Below are 24,087 nucleotides of genomic sequence, written 5' to 3' on the forward strand. Positions count from 1 at the left end.
TGGCTCGATTCAATCAAATCCGCTTTAGCCAGCATCTGCATAGTGTTTGTTTTGGCGGTATTGGCACTGAGTTAGAGCTGTCAAATCCACAAGTGGCTCCCGGCATTATACCTAAAGCGGACATTGCCATTGGCTGCACGTAGTTGCATTAACAAAAATCCCATGCAGCCTTATTTACAAGTTTGAACACTGGAATGTGAGATATAATCTACACCTGGATTAGGATGATAGAAATGCTCATGATTTCATTGGATGATTTATACATTTGAGCTAAATTATTTCTATATAGCCTACATTTTCTCATTCTGAACTTCTGACGCTTTGGCTTTCATGACAATGATCGCAAGAGCAGCTGCTCACCGATTTGACAGCTCTAGCAGTTTCACCTCTGACATTGCCAAAACATCTGCTATGCGGGTGTCTGCTATCGCCAGTTAATGCTTGATCTGACTGAATCTAGGCCCTAGTCCTGTGTAAACTGAGAAAAGTTCAGCAAAGTGACATTTGTAAACCACAGGGCAGCAATGTACTGTAGTGTTTTGTTTGTGCTGTCTTGATTGGTTGTGCATACCACCCAACAACCCAATGGGCATCTGGACTTTTTCTGAAAGAATAGTACTGTAAATGCTCCCATATGAAAGAAACAGCTATGAAAAAGAAAGGTCTCACATTTTTATCGTCATTTTTATTCCAGGACATTTAACAACTTTATTTCCACGTCACGTACAACATCCTAATCTTTACATTATTAACACTAGTCCTGTCTCCAGAGCTTTTAAACATACACGCATGCACACACTCATGCACACAAACAAACACACTCTCAGGAGGTGTCTTCTTTCTGCAGAGGTTCTATGCAGGTTCATTTGTTTACATTCAGGACCTTTTCCGAGCCAAGTGTTAAGAACTAACCCGTTCAGCCTCATCATCGGAAAGACACAGAAACCAGGGGAGAGCTCTCCTCAATGCTTTATGGTAGGCACAATCTAAACAAATTTAAAACGTATTTTACCCTAAGTATTCATTTAACAAATAGATACTTTAAAGTGTATTTAAGGGGCATAAGCTGAACAATTATGTAAAGAAATGTTAGCATCAGTTTTTTATATTGTGGCATATGAAGGTTTCACTTAACCACAAAATGATTGTATGTGTTTTAATGGGAAGGGAGCCCATGGAACGTGTTAGTTGGACAGCCACCAAAATGACACCCAGTGGTGCTGCTAAAAGTGCTGGAGGTAGAAGTCAAGATGCCCTAACCAGAGGCCTAGTATCAGACAATGCAACCCCTATTCCTAACCATAACCTTTAAAAGGGGTGTGAAATAATCTGACTCTTTATCAGTGGTTTGAGGCAACTTCTACCAACTCCAGTTAACGATTGATGAAGCCAACTAAGCACTGTTTCTTGGTTTGTTATGCTTAGGTCACAATGAGGGATATATGTACAGGTACAACAGGCACACCCCTGCAGTGTAGACAGAGGTAAATTGAGAACATTGGCCTATCGGAGGCTGCTGCTTGGCGGTGGGTCCACAGATGGGCTGGGACAGGTAAGGAGTCAGGGTTTATGGGTCGTAGGTCAGGCAGGAGCCACCTGGCTGGCGGAGATGGAGGAGGCCTGTGTTTTGGAGGAGGCGGTGGAGGTCTCCTCCTCATCGAATGGGTTCTTCCCGCAACACACTATGGTCAACATGCAGTTCCTGAACTGGAGAAGGGAGGAGAGGGGAGGTTTTTCACACACGTTTATCTATGTACGCTTTATGAAGACATACACACACACACAATTCTGGAATAATCTGCTTGGGTTACCTGTCTGTTGAGTAGAATATAGATTATTGGGTTGTAGAGGGCAGCACTCTTGGCAAAGAAGGCTGGGATGGTCATCATGACAGGGCCAAAGTTGGTGCCCTGATTAGCAAAGATGTACCAGGCCACGGTGGCATAGGGCGTCCAGCACACCAGATACGAGATGACCATGACGATCACCATACGGGTCACTTCCTTCTCTGCCCTCTGAGTGGTCTCCGACTCCTGTTGCAGGGCTGCCGCCTGAACGGACAGACATACACAGAGTGCTTTGATATGAGCCCTAACTGGAGATATATTAGTCCTGTGTGTTTACCGGTACTCAGTGACCGTGTGTGTGGTCGTACCGCGCGGACGGTGCAGAGCAGTCGGCCGTAGCAGAAGCCGATGATGACCAGAGGGATGGAGAAGTGGAGGGTGAACATGTAGATGACGAAGGAGGTGTTTCCCAGCTCAGGCGTCGGGGTGTAGTAGTCAATCCCACAGGAACACTGCATGCCCTCTGGGATGTACCTACAAACATTCACCTCATATTTTTGTTTGAAAATGTAATATACAGAAGTATTGCCCCTGAGGTCTACCAGCCATCAGCCCATTCCCTGTCCTTAAGGTAACATTTAAGGTAAGACTAGTAGGATATGCTATTTGGAGGGTATTTAGAGGGTGACCTACCTGGACCAGCCACACAATGGAGGTAGAGCACAGGTGAGAGACATGATCCAGGTGAAGGCCACGCCCACAATGGCGTGCCTCTCATTGAAGCGGAAGTTGGTCATTGGTTTACACACCACGATATAGCGCTCGATGGCTAATACTACCAGAGACCAAAGGGCGATCTCCCCTGAGAAAGACACAGCAAGTTATAGAGACATACACAGTATAAATGCTCATGTGCAGAAAGTATTCAGACAGTTAAGGAATATTGGACACAGGCAGAAAACTTAACAATGAACACAGGCTACTGTATCTAAAAGTACACAGGGTACAGTGAGTGAGTTCCAAAAATATTGACAAATATACGTTTTCATACATTGATATGATCTCATTTATATTGATATGATAACTACTGTAGGTCCTACTTCAACACAAAGCTTAATGTATTCATTATATAAGGTCTATACATCTGCCGTTATTAAATACCTTTCCCCCATCCCCCCAGTCACAGAACACAGGTGTGTAAAAGAGGTGCAAATATACATATTATAGTGCGGCAGGTAGCCTAGTGGAGCAAGGCACTTAACCCTAGTGTTCTTGATATGGGAAACAAATCTGTATCTCCTTACATTAAACTCATTGAGTTCAAGGTACATTGAGGTTGCACCTGAAAAAGTTGGGCACCCCTTTAGGTAAAAGTTCCTCTTAACCACAGATCTAAAATCAAATTCCCCATACCCTAACCATAACCATTATGGGAATAAACATATCTTATCCTGTAGCTTGCGACAACTTCTACCTAGCCTAAGGCTCCACCATGACTTACCTCCCATAGTGGCAAAGAATCCTTCAACGTTACAGCCGGTGACCCCCAGGAAGAAGTATCCCTGTAGGGCTGTTGCGAGAGTCACAGTGAAGCCCCCCACCACCATGAAGAGGTCAGCCACAGCCAGATTCAACAGGATGTAGTTCAAGGGGGTCCGTAGCTTCTTGTGCTGCACCGTGACATAGAGCGTAAGGAAGTTGACAGGGAAGGCTGTGATGATGAGAAAGATCATGTAGGCAGCGAGGAGCGAGTACTTCCAGGGTGCAGCTAGGTAGTACTGAGGGTGCTCAAAGGGGCTCCTCACCACCCCTGTCTTGTTAGACATGGGCACGTAGAAGTTTGGGCCCTCTGTGCCGTTCATGGCGACGGCTGTTGTGGTGTGTGTGTGTTTCTGTTTGTCTATGTGTCTCTACGGGAGTTTGTGTCTTTCTCTATCCTCTCTGGTATTTTGAGAGAGGAAAGTGAAAGCACTATCCCTTCTACGAGAGGAGCTATTTCTAGCTGGAAGGTTGGATAGATAGTTGCAGGAAATAGATCCTGGTGATGAGAGGTGGTGTGTTCTGCCCCCCGAGGCGGGCAGAGACCCTTTTAAGAGATTCTCTCTTAGGATTAGGGACGTGCATGGAACTCAGCATGGTGTCAGCATAGACAGATTTAGGACACACACACACACACACACACACACACACACTGTAATTCATGAGAAAAACATCTAGGACATATACTGTATACTCAAGGGTTATCCTCTGATGATTTCATCATCACAAGTGTGACATAAACAAGTTTGCTAAGGAGAGAGTGTTACAGGAGGCTGACGAAGACCAATGCAATTTATAGACTTCTTCTCAAATAGCACATATGACTCTGGCAAAAGTAGTGTACTAGGAAAAATGGTATCAGAGATTTACATTATCCTCGATGTCAAGAGGCTACTGTACCAGTCTGCTTATGCAGACCGACGTGTCAAACCCTTTTCTATATATCATGTTCCAGACAGTTATTTCATGGACAGTCTACATTCCCTGTTGGTATAAATCTGTGTGATAGGCTCTGTGTAATCTGATCCTGTTAATCCTATTGGGTTGATCGGCTAAAGACGCACTTTTATTGCAGACTATAATGATCGTCATGACCTCGTCACTCAAATAACGTACACTACCGTTCAAAAGTTTAGGGTCACTTAGACTTTTTTTAGACTTAGACTTTTTTTGAAAGAAAAGCAGCTCATTTTTTGTCCATTAAAATAACATCAAATTGATCAGAAATAGTGTAGACATTTTTTTTCTTTAACTAGGCAAGTCAGTTTAGAACAAATTCTTATTTACAATGACGGCCTAAGTTAACTGCCTTGTTCAGGGACAGAATGACATTTTTACTTTGTCAGCTCGGGGATTTGATCTAGCAACCTTTCGCTCTAATCACTAGGCTACCTACCACCCCTCAACATTTAACATTTAACCGGGATCGCAGTCGCCTCTTCACTGTTGACGTTGAGACTGGTGTTTTGCGGGTACTATTTAATGAAGCTGCCAGTTGAGGACTTGTGAGGCATCTGTTTCTCAAACTAGACACTCTAATGTACTTGTCGTCTTGCTCAGTTGTGCACCGGGGCCTCCCACTCCTCTTTCTATTCTAGTTAGAGCTAGTTTACGCTGTTCGGTGAAGAGAGTAGTACACAGTGTTGTACGAGATCTTCAGTTTCTTGGCAATTTTTCGTATGGAATAGCCTTCATTTCTCAGAACAAGAATAGACTGACGAGTTTCAGAAGAAAGGTCTTTGTTTCTGGCCATTTTGAGCCTATAATCAAACCCACAAATGCTGATGCTCCAGATACTCAACTAGTCTAAAGGCCAGTTTTATTGCTACTTTTTATCAGCACAACAGTTTTCAGCTGTGCTAACACAATTGTAAAATTGTTTTCTAATGATCAATTAGCCTTTTAAAATGATAAACTTGGATTAGCGAACACAACGTGCCATTGGAACACAGGAGTGATGGTTGCTGATAATGGACCTCTGTACGCCTATGTAGATATTCCATAAAGAATAAGCCATTTCCAGCTACAATAGTCATTTACAAAATTAACAATGTCTACGCCGTATTTCTGATCAATTTGATGTTATTTTAATGGACATTTTTTTGAGCTTTTCTTTCAAAAACAAGGAAATGTCTAAGTGACCACAAACTTTTGAACGGTAGTGTACATGAGGGGTGTGAGCATATGGGCGGACAATTCCTCAGAAGAGCAAGAGTGAAACTGACTCCAACTCCTTTTTCACACAGTCTACAATCAGACTGGACTTTCGATGAAAGCCATGAAACTGATTCCAGATCAGCATACAATCTAACATAAATATGATAAAATATATAAATAAATATATTAATAAACTGGGAGATGGAATAAGTGATTCTAAACCAGTTTGCGGAGGTCAATTGGGTTCATCGATCGGCCGTCAGCAGTAGAGATAGCAGTTAAGCTGAAGCTCCAGCAGCTCATAGTCCTCACTGTGGAACATCTAGATTAGAGGAAACACACCAGAGATGAATGGGTCAGAGAACACAGCACCAGGCAGAGCAGGAATTCCCATAGATAGCAACACAACATCTAGCACTGCCGCTAGCAACATTTTCTCTGAAGCAGTTTTTTTTATAATTGGGTGGTAACTTCTGGTAAAAGAAACACGAAACACAAAAATAAATGAAACATAAAAGCTAGAAGAGAGTTAATTCTGAGATTCTTCCAGAGGGCTATGGAGTGCCAAGGTGTGTGCGAGCAAGTACTGTGTAATGTTTTAATGATTAGAAAAAAATGCACCTCCCTATTCTGCACCTGTGTGTGTGTGAAAGGGTTGAGGGGGCATGACAACAAAAAAAATGCATGAAATGGTATAAAATGTATGCATTCACTACTGTAAGTCGCTCTGGATAAGAGCGTTTGCTAAATGACTAAAATGTAAATGTAAATGTAATGAAGTGCAATTCTGTGTGTGTATGCGTGTGAGTGTGTGTTTGCGTGTTCCATCTATTTAGTACAAGGAACCAGGAGCGGCACATATTGATGCTGACAGCAGGCAGTAAGGAGCGGTAGTACTCTCACTGAGGGGTTTAGGCCAGGGCTTGATCGGGACATCCCTGCTGCTCATAGACCTCAGCACAGAGCGACTCACCACCACTGGGACACAGTTAGACCCACCTTGCTGTAAAGGGAAACTGAGTCTTTCCATTCATACTCTCTTGTTAGTTTCCCTCCTCCCTCTCTTCCACCTTTCTAACCACCCTCTCACTCCTTCCATCTGTCCCTCTCTCCTACACTCTCCTTACTTCCCATATCCTTCCCTCTTTCTGTCCCTCCCTCCTCAACTCAAAGCTGAGTTTGGCCATGAAGGTGTCCTCCTTTGTGCCATCATCCAGCTTCAGGGACTGGGATTCTGACACTGTTAAGGACTCACTCGTACACAATACTTCTGCTCCCTGCTTTCTTACACACATTTAAGCCATACACCATTAACAGACCCATGCCACCACTTTGAGTATTTAACACCAAAGAAAAACAAAGACACTAAAATGCACAAAATTTTCACCCTCAGAGCTCAGCCAGTAAGAGTGACGGAGAGAGTAGGCTACTAAAGGTCAGTCGGTGAGTTAGTCAGCATGTGGTTCCTAGGAAAAGCCGTGGCCACCGTGCCCTTGTGGCAGGCAGGCTAATGCAGGTTAATCCCAGACAGAGATGTCTCTGAGGTGTTAGTGTCATTAAACTGAGAGAGAAGAGCTCCTCTAACCTTATTAACTCTCACCGCTAAGATGACTTAGGCCTGACAGCTTATGCTGCTCGGCAGAAATAGAATCAGTGCCAAGAAATACTTGGATTACTACCTTCTCAGAACACACACCACAGCACTGACACGTACACATACTGTATGTAATGTGTGTATGTATGGAAACGTGTACGAGCACACAACCTTAACATGCAGATTATTCCCATTAGCTAAAAGTGGTAATGAGAAATGAGTTGATTTTAGTGGTGTACACTGCATAAGGCCCCTACTGCGGCCTTCCTGTCGATGCGAGGGACCTCCAGGACAATGACAGACACAGCCTCCTCATCACCAATACCCTCGTCCAGGTAGAACTGCGACAGAGGTAGGACCTTTACAGTACAGTACAGTGACACATTAATAACACACCTTGGAACCAAACATCAATTACAAAGAGACGGGTGTCAACCTACCGTATGATGATGCTGTGAAGATCAAGGGCTGTTTGCAGTTGATTCACACACTACCCTGTTCAGCAGGGGGGTTGTTGGTGGAGCAGCAGTAACACATGGGGATCAGGTCCTGGGTTACACACATACACACCTTTGTGAATATACACAAACGTATAAGATACACACACTACACAAAAAAATGAATAAAGTGCCTTCAGAAAGTATTCACACGCTTTTACTTTTTCCACAATTTGTCGTGTTACAGCTTGAATTTAAAATGTATTCAATTGAGATTTTTTTCTCACTGGTTTACCCCATAATGTCAAAGTGGAATTATGTTTTTCGAAATGTTTACAAATTAATTGTCACGGTTGTCGTTGGTGAAGGAGGACCAACACGCAGCAGGTACGTGTATGCTCATTTTGATGATTTATTAACTTCAAAAAATGAATACAAAAATAACAAAACCACGAGAACTAACGAACGAACAACAAACAGTCTGGCAAAGCCTAAAGCTCAACACAGAACAATCACCCACGAATAACAAACACACCCTAATATATGGGACTCTCAATCAAAGGCAGATAGACAACACCTGCCTTCAACTGAGAGTCCCAACCCCAATCAGCACAACATAGAAACACACTCACCAGACTACACATAGAAATACATAAACATAGAACATCAACCCAAAACCCCGGAAATACTAAATCAAACCCCCCTTTGAACAAACACACCACCCTGAACCACATAAAACAAATACCCCCTGCCACGCCCTGACCAAACTACAAAACAATTAACCTTATATACTGGCCAGGATGTGACATTAATAAAACATTTAAAGCTGAAATGTTTTGAGTAAATAAGTAAGCCTTTTGTTATGGCAAGCCTAAGTACAGGAGTAAAAATGTGCTTAACAAGTCACATAATAAGTTGTATGGATTCACTCTGTGTGTTTAACACGATTTTTGAATGACTACCTCATCTCTGTACCCCACACAGACAATTACCTGTAAGGTCTATAAATTGCATTATTTAGTGGAATTAAATTGGCCTGTGTGTATTTTATTTATCCAACAAAACTATCACATGTGCAAAGCATACAGAGGTTATTTTGTGCGGGATTTCTCTTGCAGCTCCTCATTTGGTTGTTGCTGGAGTAAAACATGTGCTTTTATAAGTACATTCATTGCACAACAATTCTCAATGCAATTGCGTGTTAACTGTTTTGGTGCATGATTAAAAAGAGCTACTATTTCTATTTCTCAACTGGTAATTGAAGCGCGTCTCCCATTCACCATTCAAGCATAGGCAACAGGCTATAAGCACTTCACCCACAACTTTACAATGTGAGCTGAAGGCAGTATCCATTTTAAAAACATACTTAATTGTTTGAAACCTGAATGTTTTATTTCATATTATGACGCATGTCTATGGGCAAAATCTGACCATGAATATGTGGAGGCAATTCATTTATTAAGACTTCATAGGCGGTGTGTGAGTTTGAAGCTTGGGGAAGCTTGCAATTTATCCTACCATTTCTACCATTCTGCGTGCCAGTTATGATTTTCATATGTGCTTTTTCTTGGAACAGATTAATTTCAATAATAACATTTTAGTTTCTCAAAATCATTGTCACGCGGTAAATCACAAAATGTTCAAAGTCAACTAAAGCGAGATCACCAGCCTCTGCCATATTGGCACACTGATACACCGGGATCCATTGGTGGCTAAAGAAATGAGCGCATGGAACTCATAGCCTATAGGCCAATGCAGCAGTAGGCCTATAACTTCCATCTTTTACACTAAGGATTGGTGATCATTGAGGGGGAGATTGTTGGAAAGATTTATAAATAGCTTACTGTGAGGAACTATAGTTTTAATATATTATTATTCGAATTTGGATGTAAAAAAAAAAAAAAAAAAAAAGAATCACTTTCCTACATTTCTGCGCAGCAGGCCAGGTACTTCTATGCATAATCAGGTTCGCACGCCCCCTTAACATTATCAGGACAGAGAAATCAGACATGCTCATAGGGCGGCAGGTAGCCTAGCGGTTAAGAGCGTTGAGCCAATAACTGAAAGGCTGCTGGTTTGAATCCCTGAGCAGACTAGGTGAAAAATCTGTCGATGTGCCCTTGAGCAAGGCACTCAACACTAATTGCTCCTGTAAGTCGCTTTGGATAAAAAAGTGTCTGCTAAATGATTTAAATAAATAATTTTTTAAAGAAGCTAATTATCTTCGATTCCTCTGTGGCTAAGTCATGCTTTCTGGTGAAGTATTTCTGTATAGGAGTAATTATATTATGCAAAGTGTTGGTCCCATGTTTCATGAGCTGATATAAAAAATCCCAGAAATGTTCCATATGCACAAAAAGGTTATTCCTCTCAAATGTTGTGCACAAATTTGTTTAAATCCCTATGAGTGAGCATTTCTCCTTTGCCAAGATAATCCATCCACCTGACGGGTGTGGCATATCAAGAAGCTGATTAAACAGCATGATCATTACACAGGTGCACCTTGTGCTGGGGACAATAAAAGGCCACTCTAAAATGTGCAGTTTTGTCACACAACGCAATACCACAGATGTCTCAAGTTGAGGGAGCGTGCAATTGGCATGCGGACTGCAGGAATGTCCACCAGAGCTGTTGCCAGAGAATTTTATGTTAATTGCTCTACCATAAGCCGCTTCCAACATCGTTTTACACAACCGCAGACCACGTGTATGGCGTTGTTGGGTGAGCAGGTTTGCTGATGTCAACGTTGTAAACAGAGTGCTCCATAGTGGCGGTGGGGTTATGGTATAGGCAGGCATAAGCTACGGACCACAAACACAATTGCATTTTATCTATGGCAATTTGAATGCTCAGAGATACTGTGACGAGATCCTGAGGCCCATTGTAGTGCCATTCGTCCGTCGCCATCACCTGATGTTTCAGTCTGATAATGCACAGCCCCATGTCGCAAGAATCTGTACACAATTCCTGGAAGCTGAAAATGTCCCAGTTCTTCGATGGCCTGTATACTCACCAAACATGTCATTCATTGAGCACGTTTTGGATGCTCTGGATCGACATGTACGACAGCGTGTTCCAGTTCCCACCAATATCTACCTACTTCGCACAGCCATTGAAGAGGAGTGGGGCAACATTCCACAGGCCACAATCAACAGCCTGATCAACTCTATGCGAAGGAGATGTGTTGCGCTGCATGAGGCAAATGGTGGTCACACACTTTTTCTTAAGGTATCTGTGACCTTAATGCATTCCCAGTCATGTGAAATTCATCGATTAGCAATGAATTCAATTCAATTGACTGATTTCCTTAAATTAACTGTAACTCAGTAAAATCTTGGAAATTGTTGCATTTATATTTTTCTTCAGTATACTTCCCTATTGGACCCACCGCTATGCCATTTCTCTCCTGTTCTATTGGTTTTCATATCAACTTTATTTTGTTGTCCAGAAGCGAAAGGCACAATTCTAGTCATATATACAACCCATCCAGTTGTGCATCTTTAGATCCCCCCCCCCTCTTTCTAAGTTTCTAACAGAGATTTTAATCTTTGTCACATTTGGAATCACTATATTTGCGCAGAATGTTTGTGTTTTCCCCCGAATCACATTATTGGCTGCTTCAATACATGAGGTACATGTTCTGTTAAGCACCCCAAAGCATATGGGTCCGGTAAATTTCTCAAATGGCCGGTAAATTAAAATCTTACCGGTCATGTTGTCCAGCGCCACATTTTCCTAACAGAAACCTTGGTATGGACGCATGCAAAAACACTCACACCTGGTTGAAGTGGTATGGTTTGGAGCAGACGGTAAGGCTGCCCAGGTCCATGATCTCCTGGAAGCGAGAGGGAACGTGGAGGTCCAGGAGCTTCTAATAGGCATGTCTGGGCAGCTCAAACTCTCCCAGGGTTCTGCTCTGCTTAGCCAATGTATACAGAGTGTTACTGAGACCCACCATCAAGGACAACAAGGTGCTACAGGTAGAAATTGCCCTTAGCAACAGGTCTGGGGTCAGTCTACCCTCTTCAAATTATACCCTAACTATTAGGCTAGGAAATGCCAAACTGAACTTAGATCAGTGCCTACTTGAAACTTCTTCAGAACTCCAGAACAGGAACTGTAGATCAGAGACAGAACTGGGCACGCAATTGATAGTACATACTGTACACTCATCAGAGCTGTGTATGTAGCTAAACATCGCCATTGTTGCCAGCAACCACAAGTCCCAGTCAATACTCTGTTTGGCTCTGTGATGGGTGCACTGATCCTTTGTAAAATAACTACCTTGGCTCTTTGTTTAAAAGTGCTGTGAGTAGAGGAATATATACTTGTGTGTAAGTGTTTGTGTATTCATCCTTGCGTGTGTGTGTTTGAGCAGAGGAAATTGCTGCCTGTTTGTATTTGTATAGATGAAGATTGTTGTGCACAACTAAGAAAGGCAACACTAGGTCAATGACTTGCAGCTGCAGAAGCCCTATAACTGATATTCATCTACTAGCTCCAACAGCTCTCCTCTCCTCTGTCCGCGTCAGTATTGGAATTGTTCATCAAGTTATCTCCTCCTGTTGTGTGTTTAGCAAGGCTTTCCATGACATTGTGCCGTGTTATTCCGTCCAGAGCTAAACTCAGAAATCCCAGTTCAAAGTTTTCCAAGCGGCACCATGTTGCCAGAGAGGGTTCCAGCTGCATTTCCTTCTGGAAGGCCTGGATTTCCTTCCCTGTACTTCTACCCCTTTCTAACATTAAGTGTGTGTGTGTGTGTGTGTGTGTGTGTGTGTGTGTGTGTGCGTGCGTGCGTGCGTGCGTGCGTGCGTGCGTGGTAATCAGTGGGTTTGTTTTGGTTAGTGAGGATGTGTCTCTTCCTGCCCATCTCCCTTTTACTTCACGCTGGGCTGTTTCCTCTAATCTGTTTGTTCACTGGCACCAACACTCTCTCTTTTTTCTACTATTTTCTACTTTACCTTCTCCCTCTCTGTGTATCAACTAAAACAACACATTTAAAGGTGACATTTGACACATGGATTTGGCCTTCTGCTTTAGACCGTTGCAACACAAGTCGCAGAAGTAGTCCCCACATTGGAAGAATACACTTTAGAAATGCCTAGTGGTACGTCCTTGGTGAGGTTGTGCAGGAGGTACCTGGAGATGTTAAAGAGCGTCTCAGGCATATGAGAGCTGAAGGGTTCATCCTGGAGAGAGGAGAAGGGAGAGAGGAGAAGGGAGAGAGGAGAAGGGAGAGAGGAGGGAAATAAAGGGAGGGAAAGGAAGCAGGAAGCTCGACAAGACGGAGCTACTCTTCCTCCCGGGGAAGGCCTGCCTGCTCAAAAACATCTCCATCATGATTGAAAACTCCACAGTGTCTCCCTCCTAGAGTGCAAAGAACCTTGGTGTGACCCTGGACAACACCCTATCGTTCTCTGCAAACATCAAAGCAGTGACTCGCTCCTGCAGGTCATGCTCTACAACATCCGTAGAGTACAACCCTACCTCACACAGGAAGTGGAGCATTTCCTAATCCAGGCACTTGTCATTTCCCGTCTGGACTACTGCAACTCGCCCCATCAAGCCCCTGCAGCTTATCCAGAACGCTGCAGCCCGCTTGGTTTTCAACCTTTTCAAGTTCTCCCATGTCACCCCGCTCCTCCGCACACTCCACTGGCTTCCAGTCGAAGCTCACATCCACTACAAGACCATGATGCTTACCTACAGAACAGCAAGAGGAACTGACCCTCCCTACCTTCAGGCTATGCACAAACCCTACAATCCAAACCGATCCCTCTGTTCTGCCACCTCTGGTCTCTTGGCCCTCCCACCCCTACGGGAGGGCAGCTCCTGCTCAGCCCAGTGCAATCTCTGTCCTGGCACCCCAATGGTGGTACCAGCTTCCCCCTGAAGCTAGGACAGCAGAGTCCCTGCCCATCTTACGAAAGCACCTGAAACCCTACCTCTTCAAAGAGTATTTTAAATAATCCTCCTCCTCACATTTGCACTTGACCCCCCCCCTTTCCAGCTCTGACTTTGCTGATAGCTACTTTATTGAGGAAAGGTGTACTTACTATACGGTTGTCCCACCTAGCTTTCTTAAGATGAATTCACTAACTGTAAGTTGCTCGGGATAAGAGCATCTGCTAAATGACTAAAATGTAAGGATGGGCGGCAGGGAAAGGGGGGCAGAGAGAGACAGAAGGCACACAACATCCATCAGATACACACATCTTTGGGCATCTCTATAACTCCGTCTCTGCCCCTCCCCCTCTCTTCCTACCTTGCCCTCCACTTCTTTTCTCTTCCTCGCTCTCCTGCCTAAACACTAGTCTGAAGATAAAGAATAGCCTGAGCTGCGCCACATCCTCCCTTCAGAGCACTTTGCTCACATGAGCTAGTTTAAGAGGCAGTGTGTGTTTATTAGCGTGTAGCGCCAGCTAGCTCCCACAGTGTTTGATGGCTCATCAAAGCCCTTTGCCTGGGAGAGTTAAAGTGAGATATATAAGGTTCCTGCTCTGGATTCAATCACAGGGGTCCCTCACTTCAGGGGTGTGACCAGGGTAGAGTACTGTAAAAACAAACAGAGAGAGAGAGAGCACACTGACACCGGCCAGGGATAGTGAAGCCACTGCATACCAGCCTAAAGAGACAGGGTGCTTATAACCAGACATACACTACATGACCTAAAGTATGTGGACACCTGCTCGTCGAACATCTCTAAAATCATGGGCATTAATATGGAGTTGGTCCCCCCTTTGCTGCTATAACAGCCTCCACTCTTCTGGGAAGGATTTCCACTAGATGTTGGAACATTGATGTGGAGACTTGCTTCCATTCAGCTACAAGATGATTAGTGAGGCCGGGCACTGATGTTGGGCGATTAGGCCTGGCTCACAGTCGGCTTTCCAATTCATCCCAAAGGTGTTCGATGGGGTTGAAGTCATCCGCCAAACCCAGATTCGTCCGTCAGACTGCCAGATGGTGAAACGTGATTCATCACTCCAGAGAACGCGTTTCCACTGCTCCAGAGTCCAATGGCGGCGAGCTTTACACAACTCTAGCTGACGTTGGCATTGCGCACGGTGATTTTAGGCTTATTTGCGGCTGCGTGGGCCATGGAAACCCATTTGATAAAGCTCCAGATGAACAGTTCTTGTGCTGATGCTGCTTCAAGAGGCAGTTTGGAACTCAGTAGTGAGTGTTGCAACTGAGGACAGGAGATTTTAAGCGCTTCAGCACTTATCTGTCCCATTCTGTGAGCTTGTGTGGCCTACCATTTCACGGCTGAGCCATTGTTGCTCCTAGATGTTTCCACTTCACAATACCAGCACTTAAAAAGTTGACCGGGGCAGCTTTGACGATCTAACTTGTTGGAAAGGTGGCATCCTATGACGGTGCCACGTTGAAAGTCACTGAGCTCTTCAGTAAGGCCATTCTACTGCCAATGTTTGTCTATGGAGATTGTGCTCGATTTTATACACCTGTCAGCAACGGGTTTGGTTGAAATAGTCGAAACCACTAATTTAAAGGGGTGTCCCACATATTTTTGCATATATAGTGTACCCCTCAAGAAAGGGTGCTGGTGGGAGGGGTTATCATAATAAATTCTAATTTAATTAACTGGTTACTATAGAAACAGAGGTCATAGTGGGTTCAGAGAGTTGATGTCATGGATGACATAAGTTGGGTTGTAGCAATGGTTATCGGGACAGAATCTCCAGGAATGTTTCTCATTGATGGCTTTGCTCTGTATGTCTAACTAACTTATGCTTTGCAGCAGTATATTGCTGAATTGGAATGGATTCCAAAAGCATTTTGTAGTTCAACTAAGGAACTGAAGGGAATTTAGCCTCCACAGTTTTTCTCTGGCCGTACTGTAGGCTATCATTCTCAACTTTCTCAAACCTGTTATTCTTAACTTCTTAGCTTTTCTTAACCTACTCTTAACTGTACTTACTGGGCTCTACTCTACCTTTAGGCACAGTTAGCATCTTACAGTGTAGCGCTGTATAGAGTGGTAAACATGGTAGAGCTCAGCCAGGTGCTGGAAACGCTTGAACTACTTCAGCATCTACTCCTTCCTCTCCTAATTTTCTGTTCTTCCCCCCTTTTTAAATGTAATTTTGAGGCAGGAAAATGTGAAGACTTTCACTAGGTAGACTCCCTTACCCCTAGTGATGTCCAAACACCGCATAGATAGTATCCAGTAATAATACGCGGCCTCATTAAACCTGCTCTCCACCACGGCATTGTGGGTAAGCTGCTTCAACACCTTCACAGCATCGCTCTGTCAGCCTGCCTTGTGGAACGCTGTGGGGGGAGGAGAGAAGGAAGTGAAGAGACTTAATTGTAGCGATGGAGGAGGAAAAGTGAGCTTGAGTGGCGCTTAAAGGTAGACTTACCACGCAATATGACGTAGATGCAGAAAGTAAACCGCATAGTGGGTTAATTTCCACAACAACTAAGAGCGTTGAAGCGTGAGGCTCAACTTCTCTGCTGTTTTGGTCCCCTGGCTACCACGCTGTCCACAGCGTGAAGCAGACCTGTGCACCTGCACAGATACTGTGCGAAGTGTTGCATCTCGCTCATCTCAAAATCTCCGTTACTGCTCATGGCGACATCCTTTCACTGAGTCTACCTTTAAAAGGGCTTTCCGGACAGGAAGCGGGGCCTACATTTCCAACAGAGCTAGTCAGGGGGCAGAATTCTATCCAGGCGGAGTGATTGGTGGTGATCGTGCACGTAATATCAGAGGTGGAGAAAATAGGAATCTGCTCTATTTTGGAGAACTCCGCTCCGCCCCATCTCTTCCCGTCTGGACAGCCCTTAACACTGCTTCTATTGCAACAACAGAGATATGCTTTGACAAGTCTAAGAAAATCTCCTTGAGATTCAATCTTATAGGAGCCAACACCTTTCCCATTACTCTGTCTCATTCTCAGGCTGCCAGAGTTTAACAGCATCACACACACACTCATCTCTCTCACTACACGCCAAGGGCAATTTGTACTTAACGTATACGAGACAATATTTTCACTAACTACAAACAGACGTCTTCTTAAACGAACCCACTCCCAAATGTCAAACAGCATGGCACTTAGCAAGCAGAGCGCCAGTAAACATATGTCCTATTCTTCATGTTGCTATCTGTGGCTAATTAAAGCCAGCTTCAGGGAGCCCCTCGGGTGACCCTGTCTGTCCTGCTAGATGTACAGGAGGTCAGGACATATTAGTGGCTAATATTTATCAGTGCAGCCAGGCGGATAAAACCACAGTCAGCTGCTGCCTCTTAGTGTAAGGACACAAACACTATACAAACCACATACCCTCCCCCAAACACACTACGCTAACAATGATTAACATGGGCTGTGGTCTGGGCCCACATAATTCTGTGATGTAGCTCGGTTACACCACACGTTTGAGTTTGTGAGGAGTTACAGTCGCCAGTCAGCCTGGTGAGGAACTACCAGGCTACATGGGCCTAAAGGCAATTACAATCACTATGGTGGTAACACGATACACCATTACGAAAACACAATACACACAGCACAACACCAGATTACTGCCAGACTGAAACACAACCAGGGCTGTTCAACTATATACTCCACAGCAAGACACAGAGAAGAATATTGTGCAAAATCGATTGGATACGGTACAGTACATAAATATGCATGCAGGGATCCTAATTCTAAATCCATGTGGTGATTATAGTTTTCAAGTCATAATTAGAAATTCTTGTTGTAGTGCTGATTGGAACCATGCATGGCATGTAATACTGTTAGCAGTCAGGACTTGCTCTGTCTAGCTGATTGGAACCATGCATGGCATGTAATACAGTTAGCAGTCAGGACTTGCTCTGTCTAGCTGTGGATCATGTTTTACAGAGAACAGAGAGAGCAGTGAAGAGGAAGTAGTAAAAAACAATACGGGCCTTTATATGGTTTCCATATGTACCCATGTTAGGAACCTTTATATGGTTTCCATATGTACCCATGTTAGAAACCTTTATATGGTTTCCATATGTACCCATGTTAGAAGCCTTTATATGGTTTCCATATGTACCCCATGTTAGGAACCTTTATATGGTTTCCATATGTACCCATGTTAGAAACCTTTATATGGTTTCCATATGTACCCATGTTAGAAGCCTTTATATGGTTTCCATATGTACCCCATGTTAGAAGCCTTTATATGGTTTCCATATGTACCCCATGTTAGGAACCTTTATATGGTTTCCATATGTACCCATGTTAGAAGCCTTTATATGGTTTCCATATGTACCCCATGTTAGAAACCTTTATATGGTTTCCATATGTACCCCATGTTAGAAACCTTTATATGGTTTCCATATGTACCCATGTTAGAAGCCTTTATATGGTTTCCATATGTACCCATGTTAGAAGCCTTTATATGGTTTCCATATGTACCCATGTTAGAAGCCTTTATATGGTTTCCATATGTACCCATGTTAGAAGCCTTTATATGGTTTCCATATGTACCCATGTTAGAAGCCTTTATATGGTTTCCATATGTACCCCATGTTAGGAACCTTTATATGGTTTCCATATGTACCCATGTTAGAAGCCTTTATATGGTTTCCATATGTACCCATGTTAGAAGCCTTTATATGGTTTCCATATGTACCCATGTTAGAAGCCTTTATATGGTTTCCATATGTACCCCATGTTAGAAGCCTTTATATGGTTTCCATATGTACCCATGTTAGAAGCCTTTATATGGTTTCCATATGTACCCCATGTTAGGAACCTTTATATGGTTTCCATATGTACCCATGTTAGAAACCTTTATATGGTTTCCATATGTACCCATGTTAGAAGCCTTTATATGGTTTCCATATGTACCCCATGTTAGAAGTCTTTATATGGTTTCCATATGTACCCATGTTAGAAGCCTTTATATGGTTTCCATATGTACCCCATGTTAGAAGCCTTTATATGGTTTCCATATGTACCCCATGTTAGGAACCTTTATATGGTTTCCATATGTACCCATGTTAGAAACCTTTATATGGTTTCCATATGTACCCATGTTAGAAGCCTTTATATGGTTTCCATATGTACCCCATGTTAGAAGTCTTTATATGGTTTCCATATGTACCCATGTTAGAAGCCTTTATATGGTTTCCATATGTACCCATGTTAGAAGCCTTTATATGGTTTCCATATGTACCCATGTTAGAAGCCTTTATATGGTTTCCATATGTACCCCATGTTAGAAGCCTTTATATGGTTTCCATATGTACCCATGTTAGAAGCCTTTATATGGTTTCCATATGTACCCATATTAGAAGCCTTTATATGGTTTCCATATGTACCCCATGTTAGAAGCCTTTATATGGTTTCCATATGTACCCCATGTTAGAAGCCTTTATATGGTTTCCATATGTACCCCATGTTAGAAGCCTTTATATGGTTTCCATATGTACCCATGTTAGAAACCTTTATATGGTTTCCATATGTACCCATGTTAGAAGCCTTTATATGGTTTCCATATGTACCCATGTTAGAAGCCTTTATATGGTTTCCATATGTACCCCATGTTAGAAGCCTTTATATGGTTTCCATATGTACCCATGTTAGAAGCCTTTATATGGTTTCCATATGTACCCATGTTAGAAACCTTTATATGGTTTCCATATGTACCCATGTTAGAAACCTTTATATGGTTTCCATATGTACCCATGTTAGAAACCTTTATATGGTTTCCATATGTACCCATGTTAGAAGCCTTTATATGGTTTCCATATGTACCCATGTTAGAAACCTTTATATGGTTTCCATATGTACCCCATGTTAGGAACCTTTATATGGTTTCCATATGTACCCATGTTAGAAGCCTTTATATGGTTTCCATATGTACCCCATGTTAGGAACCTTTATATGGTTTCCATATGTACCCATGTTAGAAGCCTTTATATGGTTTCCATATGTACCCATGTTAGAAGCCTTTATATGGTTTCCATATGTACCCATGTTAGAAACCTTTATATGGTTTCCATATGTACCCCATGTTAGAAACCTTTATATGGTTTCCATATGTACCCATGTTAGAAGCCTTTATATGGTTTCCATATGTACCCATGTTAGAAGCCTTTATATGGTTTCCATATGTACCCATGTTAGAAACCTTTATATGGTTTCCATATGTACCCCATGTTAGAAGCCTTTATATGGTTTCCATATGTACCCCATGTTAGAAGCCTTTATATGGTTTCCATATGTACCCATGTTAGAAGCCTTTATATGGTTTCCATATGTACCCCATGTTAGAAACCTTTATATGGTTTCCATATGTACCCCATGTTAGAAGCCTTTATATGGTTTCCATATGTACCCATGTTAGAAGCCTTTATATGGTTTCCATATGTACCCATGTTAGAAGCCTTTATATGGTTTCCATATGTACCCATGTTAGAAACCTTTATATGGTTTCCATATGTACCCATGTTAGAAGCCTTTATATGGTTTCCATATGTACCCCATGTTAGAAGCCTTTATATGGTTTCCATATGTACCCATGTTAGAAGCCTTTATATGGTTTCCATATGTACCCATGGTAGAAGCCTTTATATGGTTTCCATATGTACCCCATGTTAGAAGCCTTTATATGGTTTCCATATGTACCCCATGTTAGAAGCCTTTATATGGTTTCCATATGTACCCATGTTAGAAGCCTTTATATGGTTTCCATATGTACCCATGTTAGAAACCTTTATATGGTTTCCATATGTACCCCATGTTTGAAGCCTTTATATGGTTTCCATATGTACCCCATGTTAGAAGCCTTTATATGGTTTCCATATGTACCCATGTTAGAAGCCTTTATATGGTTTCCATATGTACCCCATGTTAGAAACCTTTATATGGTTTCCATATGTACCCCATGTTAGAAGCCTTTATATGGTTTCCATATGTACCCATGTTAGAAGCCTTTATATGGTTTCCATATGTACCCATGTTAGAAGCCTTTATATGGTTTCCATATGTACCCATGTTAGAAACCTTTATATGGTTTCCATATGTACCCATGTTAGAAGCCTTTATATGGTTTCCATATGTACCCCATGTTAGAAGCCTTTATATGGTTTCCATATGTACCCATGTTAGAAGCCTTTATATGGTTTCCATATGTACCCATGGTAGAAGCCTTTATATGGTTTCCATATGTACCCCATGTTAGAAGCCTTTATATGGTTTCCATATGTACCCCATGTTAGAAGCCTTTATATGGTTTCCATATGTACCCATGTTAGAAACCTTTATATGGTTTCCATATGTACCCATGTTAGAAGCCTTTATATGGTTTCCATATGTACCCATGTTAGAAACCTTTATATGGTTTCCATATGTACCCCATGTTAGGAACTGACATTGCCTTCTAGCCGTCTGTGGTATTCTGTGATACGTTGATGTAGTTCTGATTCCAGAAGGATCTGAGATGTGTCTGGTCAATGTAAGGTGCACAAAATGTGATAAAAAAAATCTAGGTCAAAAGTTTTAGAACACCAACTCATTCAAGGGTTTTTCTTTATTTTTACTATTTTCTACATTGTAGAATAATAGTGAAGACATGAAACTATGAAATAACACATATTCAATCATGTAGTAACCAAAAAAGTGTTAAACAAATCAAAATGTATTGTATATTTGTATTGTATATATCTTCAAAGTAGCCACCCTACTACAGTATATTAGACTGATTTTATGTCATGGTCAATTAGTGTGCAGCTGGTGTTGTCTGTAGTAGAGTAACTGGTGTTTGTCTGTAGTTGAGTAGTGTGACCCTATGGATGCATACCTGCCTGTCATGTTGATTGATTAACCTAAATGTCCCATAGCAAGAATTTTGTTAAGTACACTCCTCTTAATATGTGTAACTGTGTGTCACAGTAATGTCAAAGCCCTCGTCTGCACAGTCCAATCAGCCTCTGAGTCTAAGCAGACTAAACCCAGGCTAGGCCCAAGATAAGAGTGAGTGTAGTGAATAGCATCCATATGGCCCATTCATACTGTACTGTAGGCTGTGTTCTGTCCTCTCTCAATGTCCACCTCCCCAAGAAAGGGATATAAAACATAATTGCTAACGCCATGCCAGATTCATACAATATGAATGTGATAAAAGGTTTCTCTCTGTTTCACTGTGGAAATCGACAGTTTGCTCTCAGTACCGCCTGTAATTGATGAAACACTAATGTTGGATTTAGGAAATGTAGTGTTTTCTTCATGTCTCTGTAGTATGAGCTGCTCTGATGGGGGTGGTTGAGCTAAGGCTCTTTATTGCTTTGGACTGTTGGGTGCTTCTCACATTCTAGTCATAATGTAGGCAGAGATTCAGAGGAAATCTCTGGCTTGGCTGGAAATGTTGCTCTGGTTTTACATTTACGTCATTTAGCAGACGCTCTTATCCAGAGCGACTTACAAATTGGTGCATTCACCTTATGATATCCAGTGGAACAATCACTTACAATAGTGCATCTAAATCTTTTAAGGGGGGGGGGGGGTTAGAAGGATTACTTTATCCTATCCCAGGTATTCCTTAAAGAGGTGGGGTTTCAGGTGTCTCCGGAAGGTGGTGATTGACTCCGCTGTCCTGGCGTCGTGAGGGAGCTTGTTCCACCATTGGGGTGCCAGAGCAGCGAACAGTTTGGACTGGGCTGAGCGGGAACCGTGCTTCCTCAGAGGTAGGGGGGCCAGCAGGCCAGAGGTGGATGAACGCAGTGCCCTTGTTTGGGTGTAGGGCCTGATCAGAGCCTGAAGGTATGGAGGTGCCGTTCCCCTCACAGCTCCGTAGGCAAGCACCATGGTCTTGTAGCGGATGCGAGCTTCAACTGGAAGCCAGTGGAGAGAGCGGAGGAGCGGGGTGACGTGAGAGAACTTGGGAAGGTTGAACACCAGATGGGCTGCGGCATTCTGGATGAGCTGTAGGGGTTTAATGGCACAATAGAACATAATAGAACATCATTTCAGTTTGTCTTGTTCCAGTAAATATGCAGTTTAATTTTCTGTGTTCTGGGTGGGACCTATGAGGTAAACTTTCTGATGAGCCAAGTAAGATAGAATACTGTAGCTGTGTCCAACAGGTGGAAGGACCATAAGTGAAATGTGAATGGTTCTGACTGACCTGGTCCCAGTATCGTACCTCCACGTGCAGCTGCATCAGGGCCTGCAGGTCTCCCATCTTAGAGTAGGTCTCAGAGGAGTAGCCATGGTGCTCCGCCTTATCCAGCTTACGGGCTATGTCAATCAGCCTGGTGGGGGGGTGGGAAGAGAAGCGATCAGACGGAGTGTGTGGGGGCTGAGTGTGTGTGTGGGTCAGGCCTCGTAGAGGACCCCTTACAAATCACATATCTCCTATAAGTGCATCACACCACACTTAGGAATGAGGCCGAACTCACTCACACCCGAATGTCAGCTGTCATGCCTGATAAAGCTTGACGAGGCCAACCAGTCTTTCCCTGTGTTTGTTATGCTGAGGCTGCCTTAGCCTAGGTGGTCTGGGCCAGAGTGGGTGTGTGATCGACAAGCAGCAGACACAGAGAGAGGGGCCAATGGGGAGCTCTGATAGAGCCGCAGGAACCAGCCATCTGCCTGCCTCCCAACCACACATAACGCTTTCCCATGACTCACAGGAGGGAAGAAGGGAGGAAAACCAAGAGCTGAGTGTGTGTGTGTGTGTGTGTGTGTGTGTGTGTTTGATCCACATGTCGACTCAGCCTTGTTCTCCTATGATGTCGATGGCTTTGAGGTGTTCTCCTACAGATAGATTAATCTGAGCGGCCCGCGGCTCCTTGCTGTTCTTAGCCCAGTCTGCCTGCTTGGACATCAGCATGCAAGTGTTTTTAGGGTCTGTCACGCCCCCATACTCCTACAGAAGGACAGAAAAATAGGGAGGATGAGTGAGAGAAAAGGCCAGAGAGAGAACGAGAATGAGAGACAGACAGGCCCAACTGGGTCAGGGCCTGGAGAGGGGGGACATGGAGTCACACAAACTGGACCAGAATTCCCCCTCTGGTGTCCTCCAGCGCTAAAACAAACGGCCTCGAGGACCAGATGGCCTCACAGCCGCATAAATATACAGCAGCCACAAAACACACACACGCGCACGCACACGCACACACACACACACGAGAGGGAAAGAAATCAGGCCTGTGTCATCTGCTTCAGTACCGTGAACATACACACACAGTTTGTGATCAAAGACCACTACACACATAAACACACTTAACAGGAGATCGCCTCAACTTCAACTGACCCCCTCATCAAATAATTCAGATCCAACAACTGACACTCAATTATTTCTGTGTCACATGGAAACATGTTTAAAGCCACAGCCCCTGTGTGTGTGTGTGTGTGTGTGTGTGTGTGTGTGTGTGTGTGTGTGTGTGTGTGTGTGTGTGTGTGTGTGTGTGTACCTATAGTATCTTGGCTGACTCAAACAGGCACAGGTCTCACATGCATGCGTGTGTGGGTGTATAGGCATATTCAGACATTTATGTAAAGTCTATGTGTGTGAATGTCTATTGTCTTGAACATGTACAGGTCCAGGGTATGAGAGTGTGAGTCAATCA

At 43.2% G+C, this 24,087-nt stretch overlaps 1 protein-coding gene and 1 long non-coding RNA gene across 2 annotated transcripts; both read right to left on the minus strand.

Moving 5' to 3' along the window:
* Nucleotides 1–665: 665 nt before the first annotated feature.
* Nucleotides 666–3,920, minus strand: LOC115166342 (rhodopsin). Its single transcript, XM_029720252.1, has 5 exons — nucleotides 3,289–3,920; nucleotides 2,481–2,649; nucleotides 2,156–2,321; nucleotides 1,812–2,051; nucleotides 666–1,707 (listed from the first exon to the last, which is right to left on the minus strand). The coding sequence occupies exons 1-5, from the start codon at nucleotides 3,647–3,649 to the stop codon at nucleotides 1,582–1,584; spliced, it is 1,062 nt and encodes a 353-aa protein (XP_029576112.1). The 5' UTR covers nucleotides 3,650–3,920; the 3' UTR covers nucleotides 666–1,581.
* An 18,457-nt stretch (nucleotides 3,921–22,377) lies between these two features.
* Nucleotides 22,378–23,222, minus strand: LOC115166348 (uncharacterized). The gene is made up of 3 exons (XR_003870310.1): nucleotides 22,919–23,222; nucleotides 22,641–22,767; nucleotides 22,378–22,438 (listed from the first exon to the last, which is right to left on the minus strand). It is a non-coding gene; the product is annotated as an uncharacterized LOC115166348 (long non-coding RNA).
* Between the last annotated feature and the right edge of the window lie 865 nt (nucleotides 23,223–24,087).

The sequence above is a fragment of the Salmo trutta genome, chromosome 28 (assembly GCF_901001165.1).
Source record: "Salmo trutta chromosome 28, fSalTru1.1, whole genome shotgun sequence".
Lineage (NCBI taxonomy): Eukaryota > Metazoa > Chordata > Actinopteri > Salmoniformes > Salmonidae > Salmo > Salmo trutta.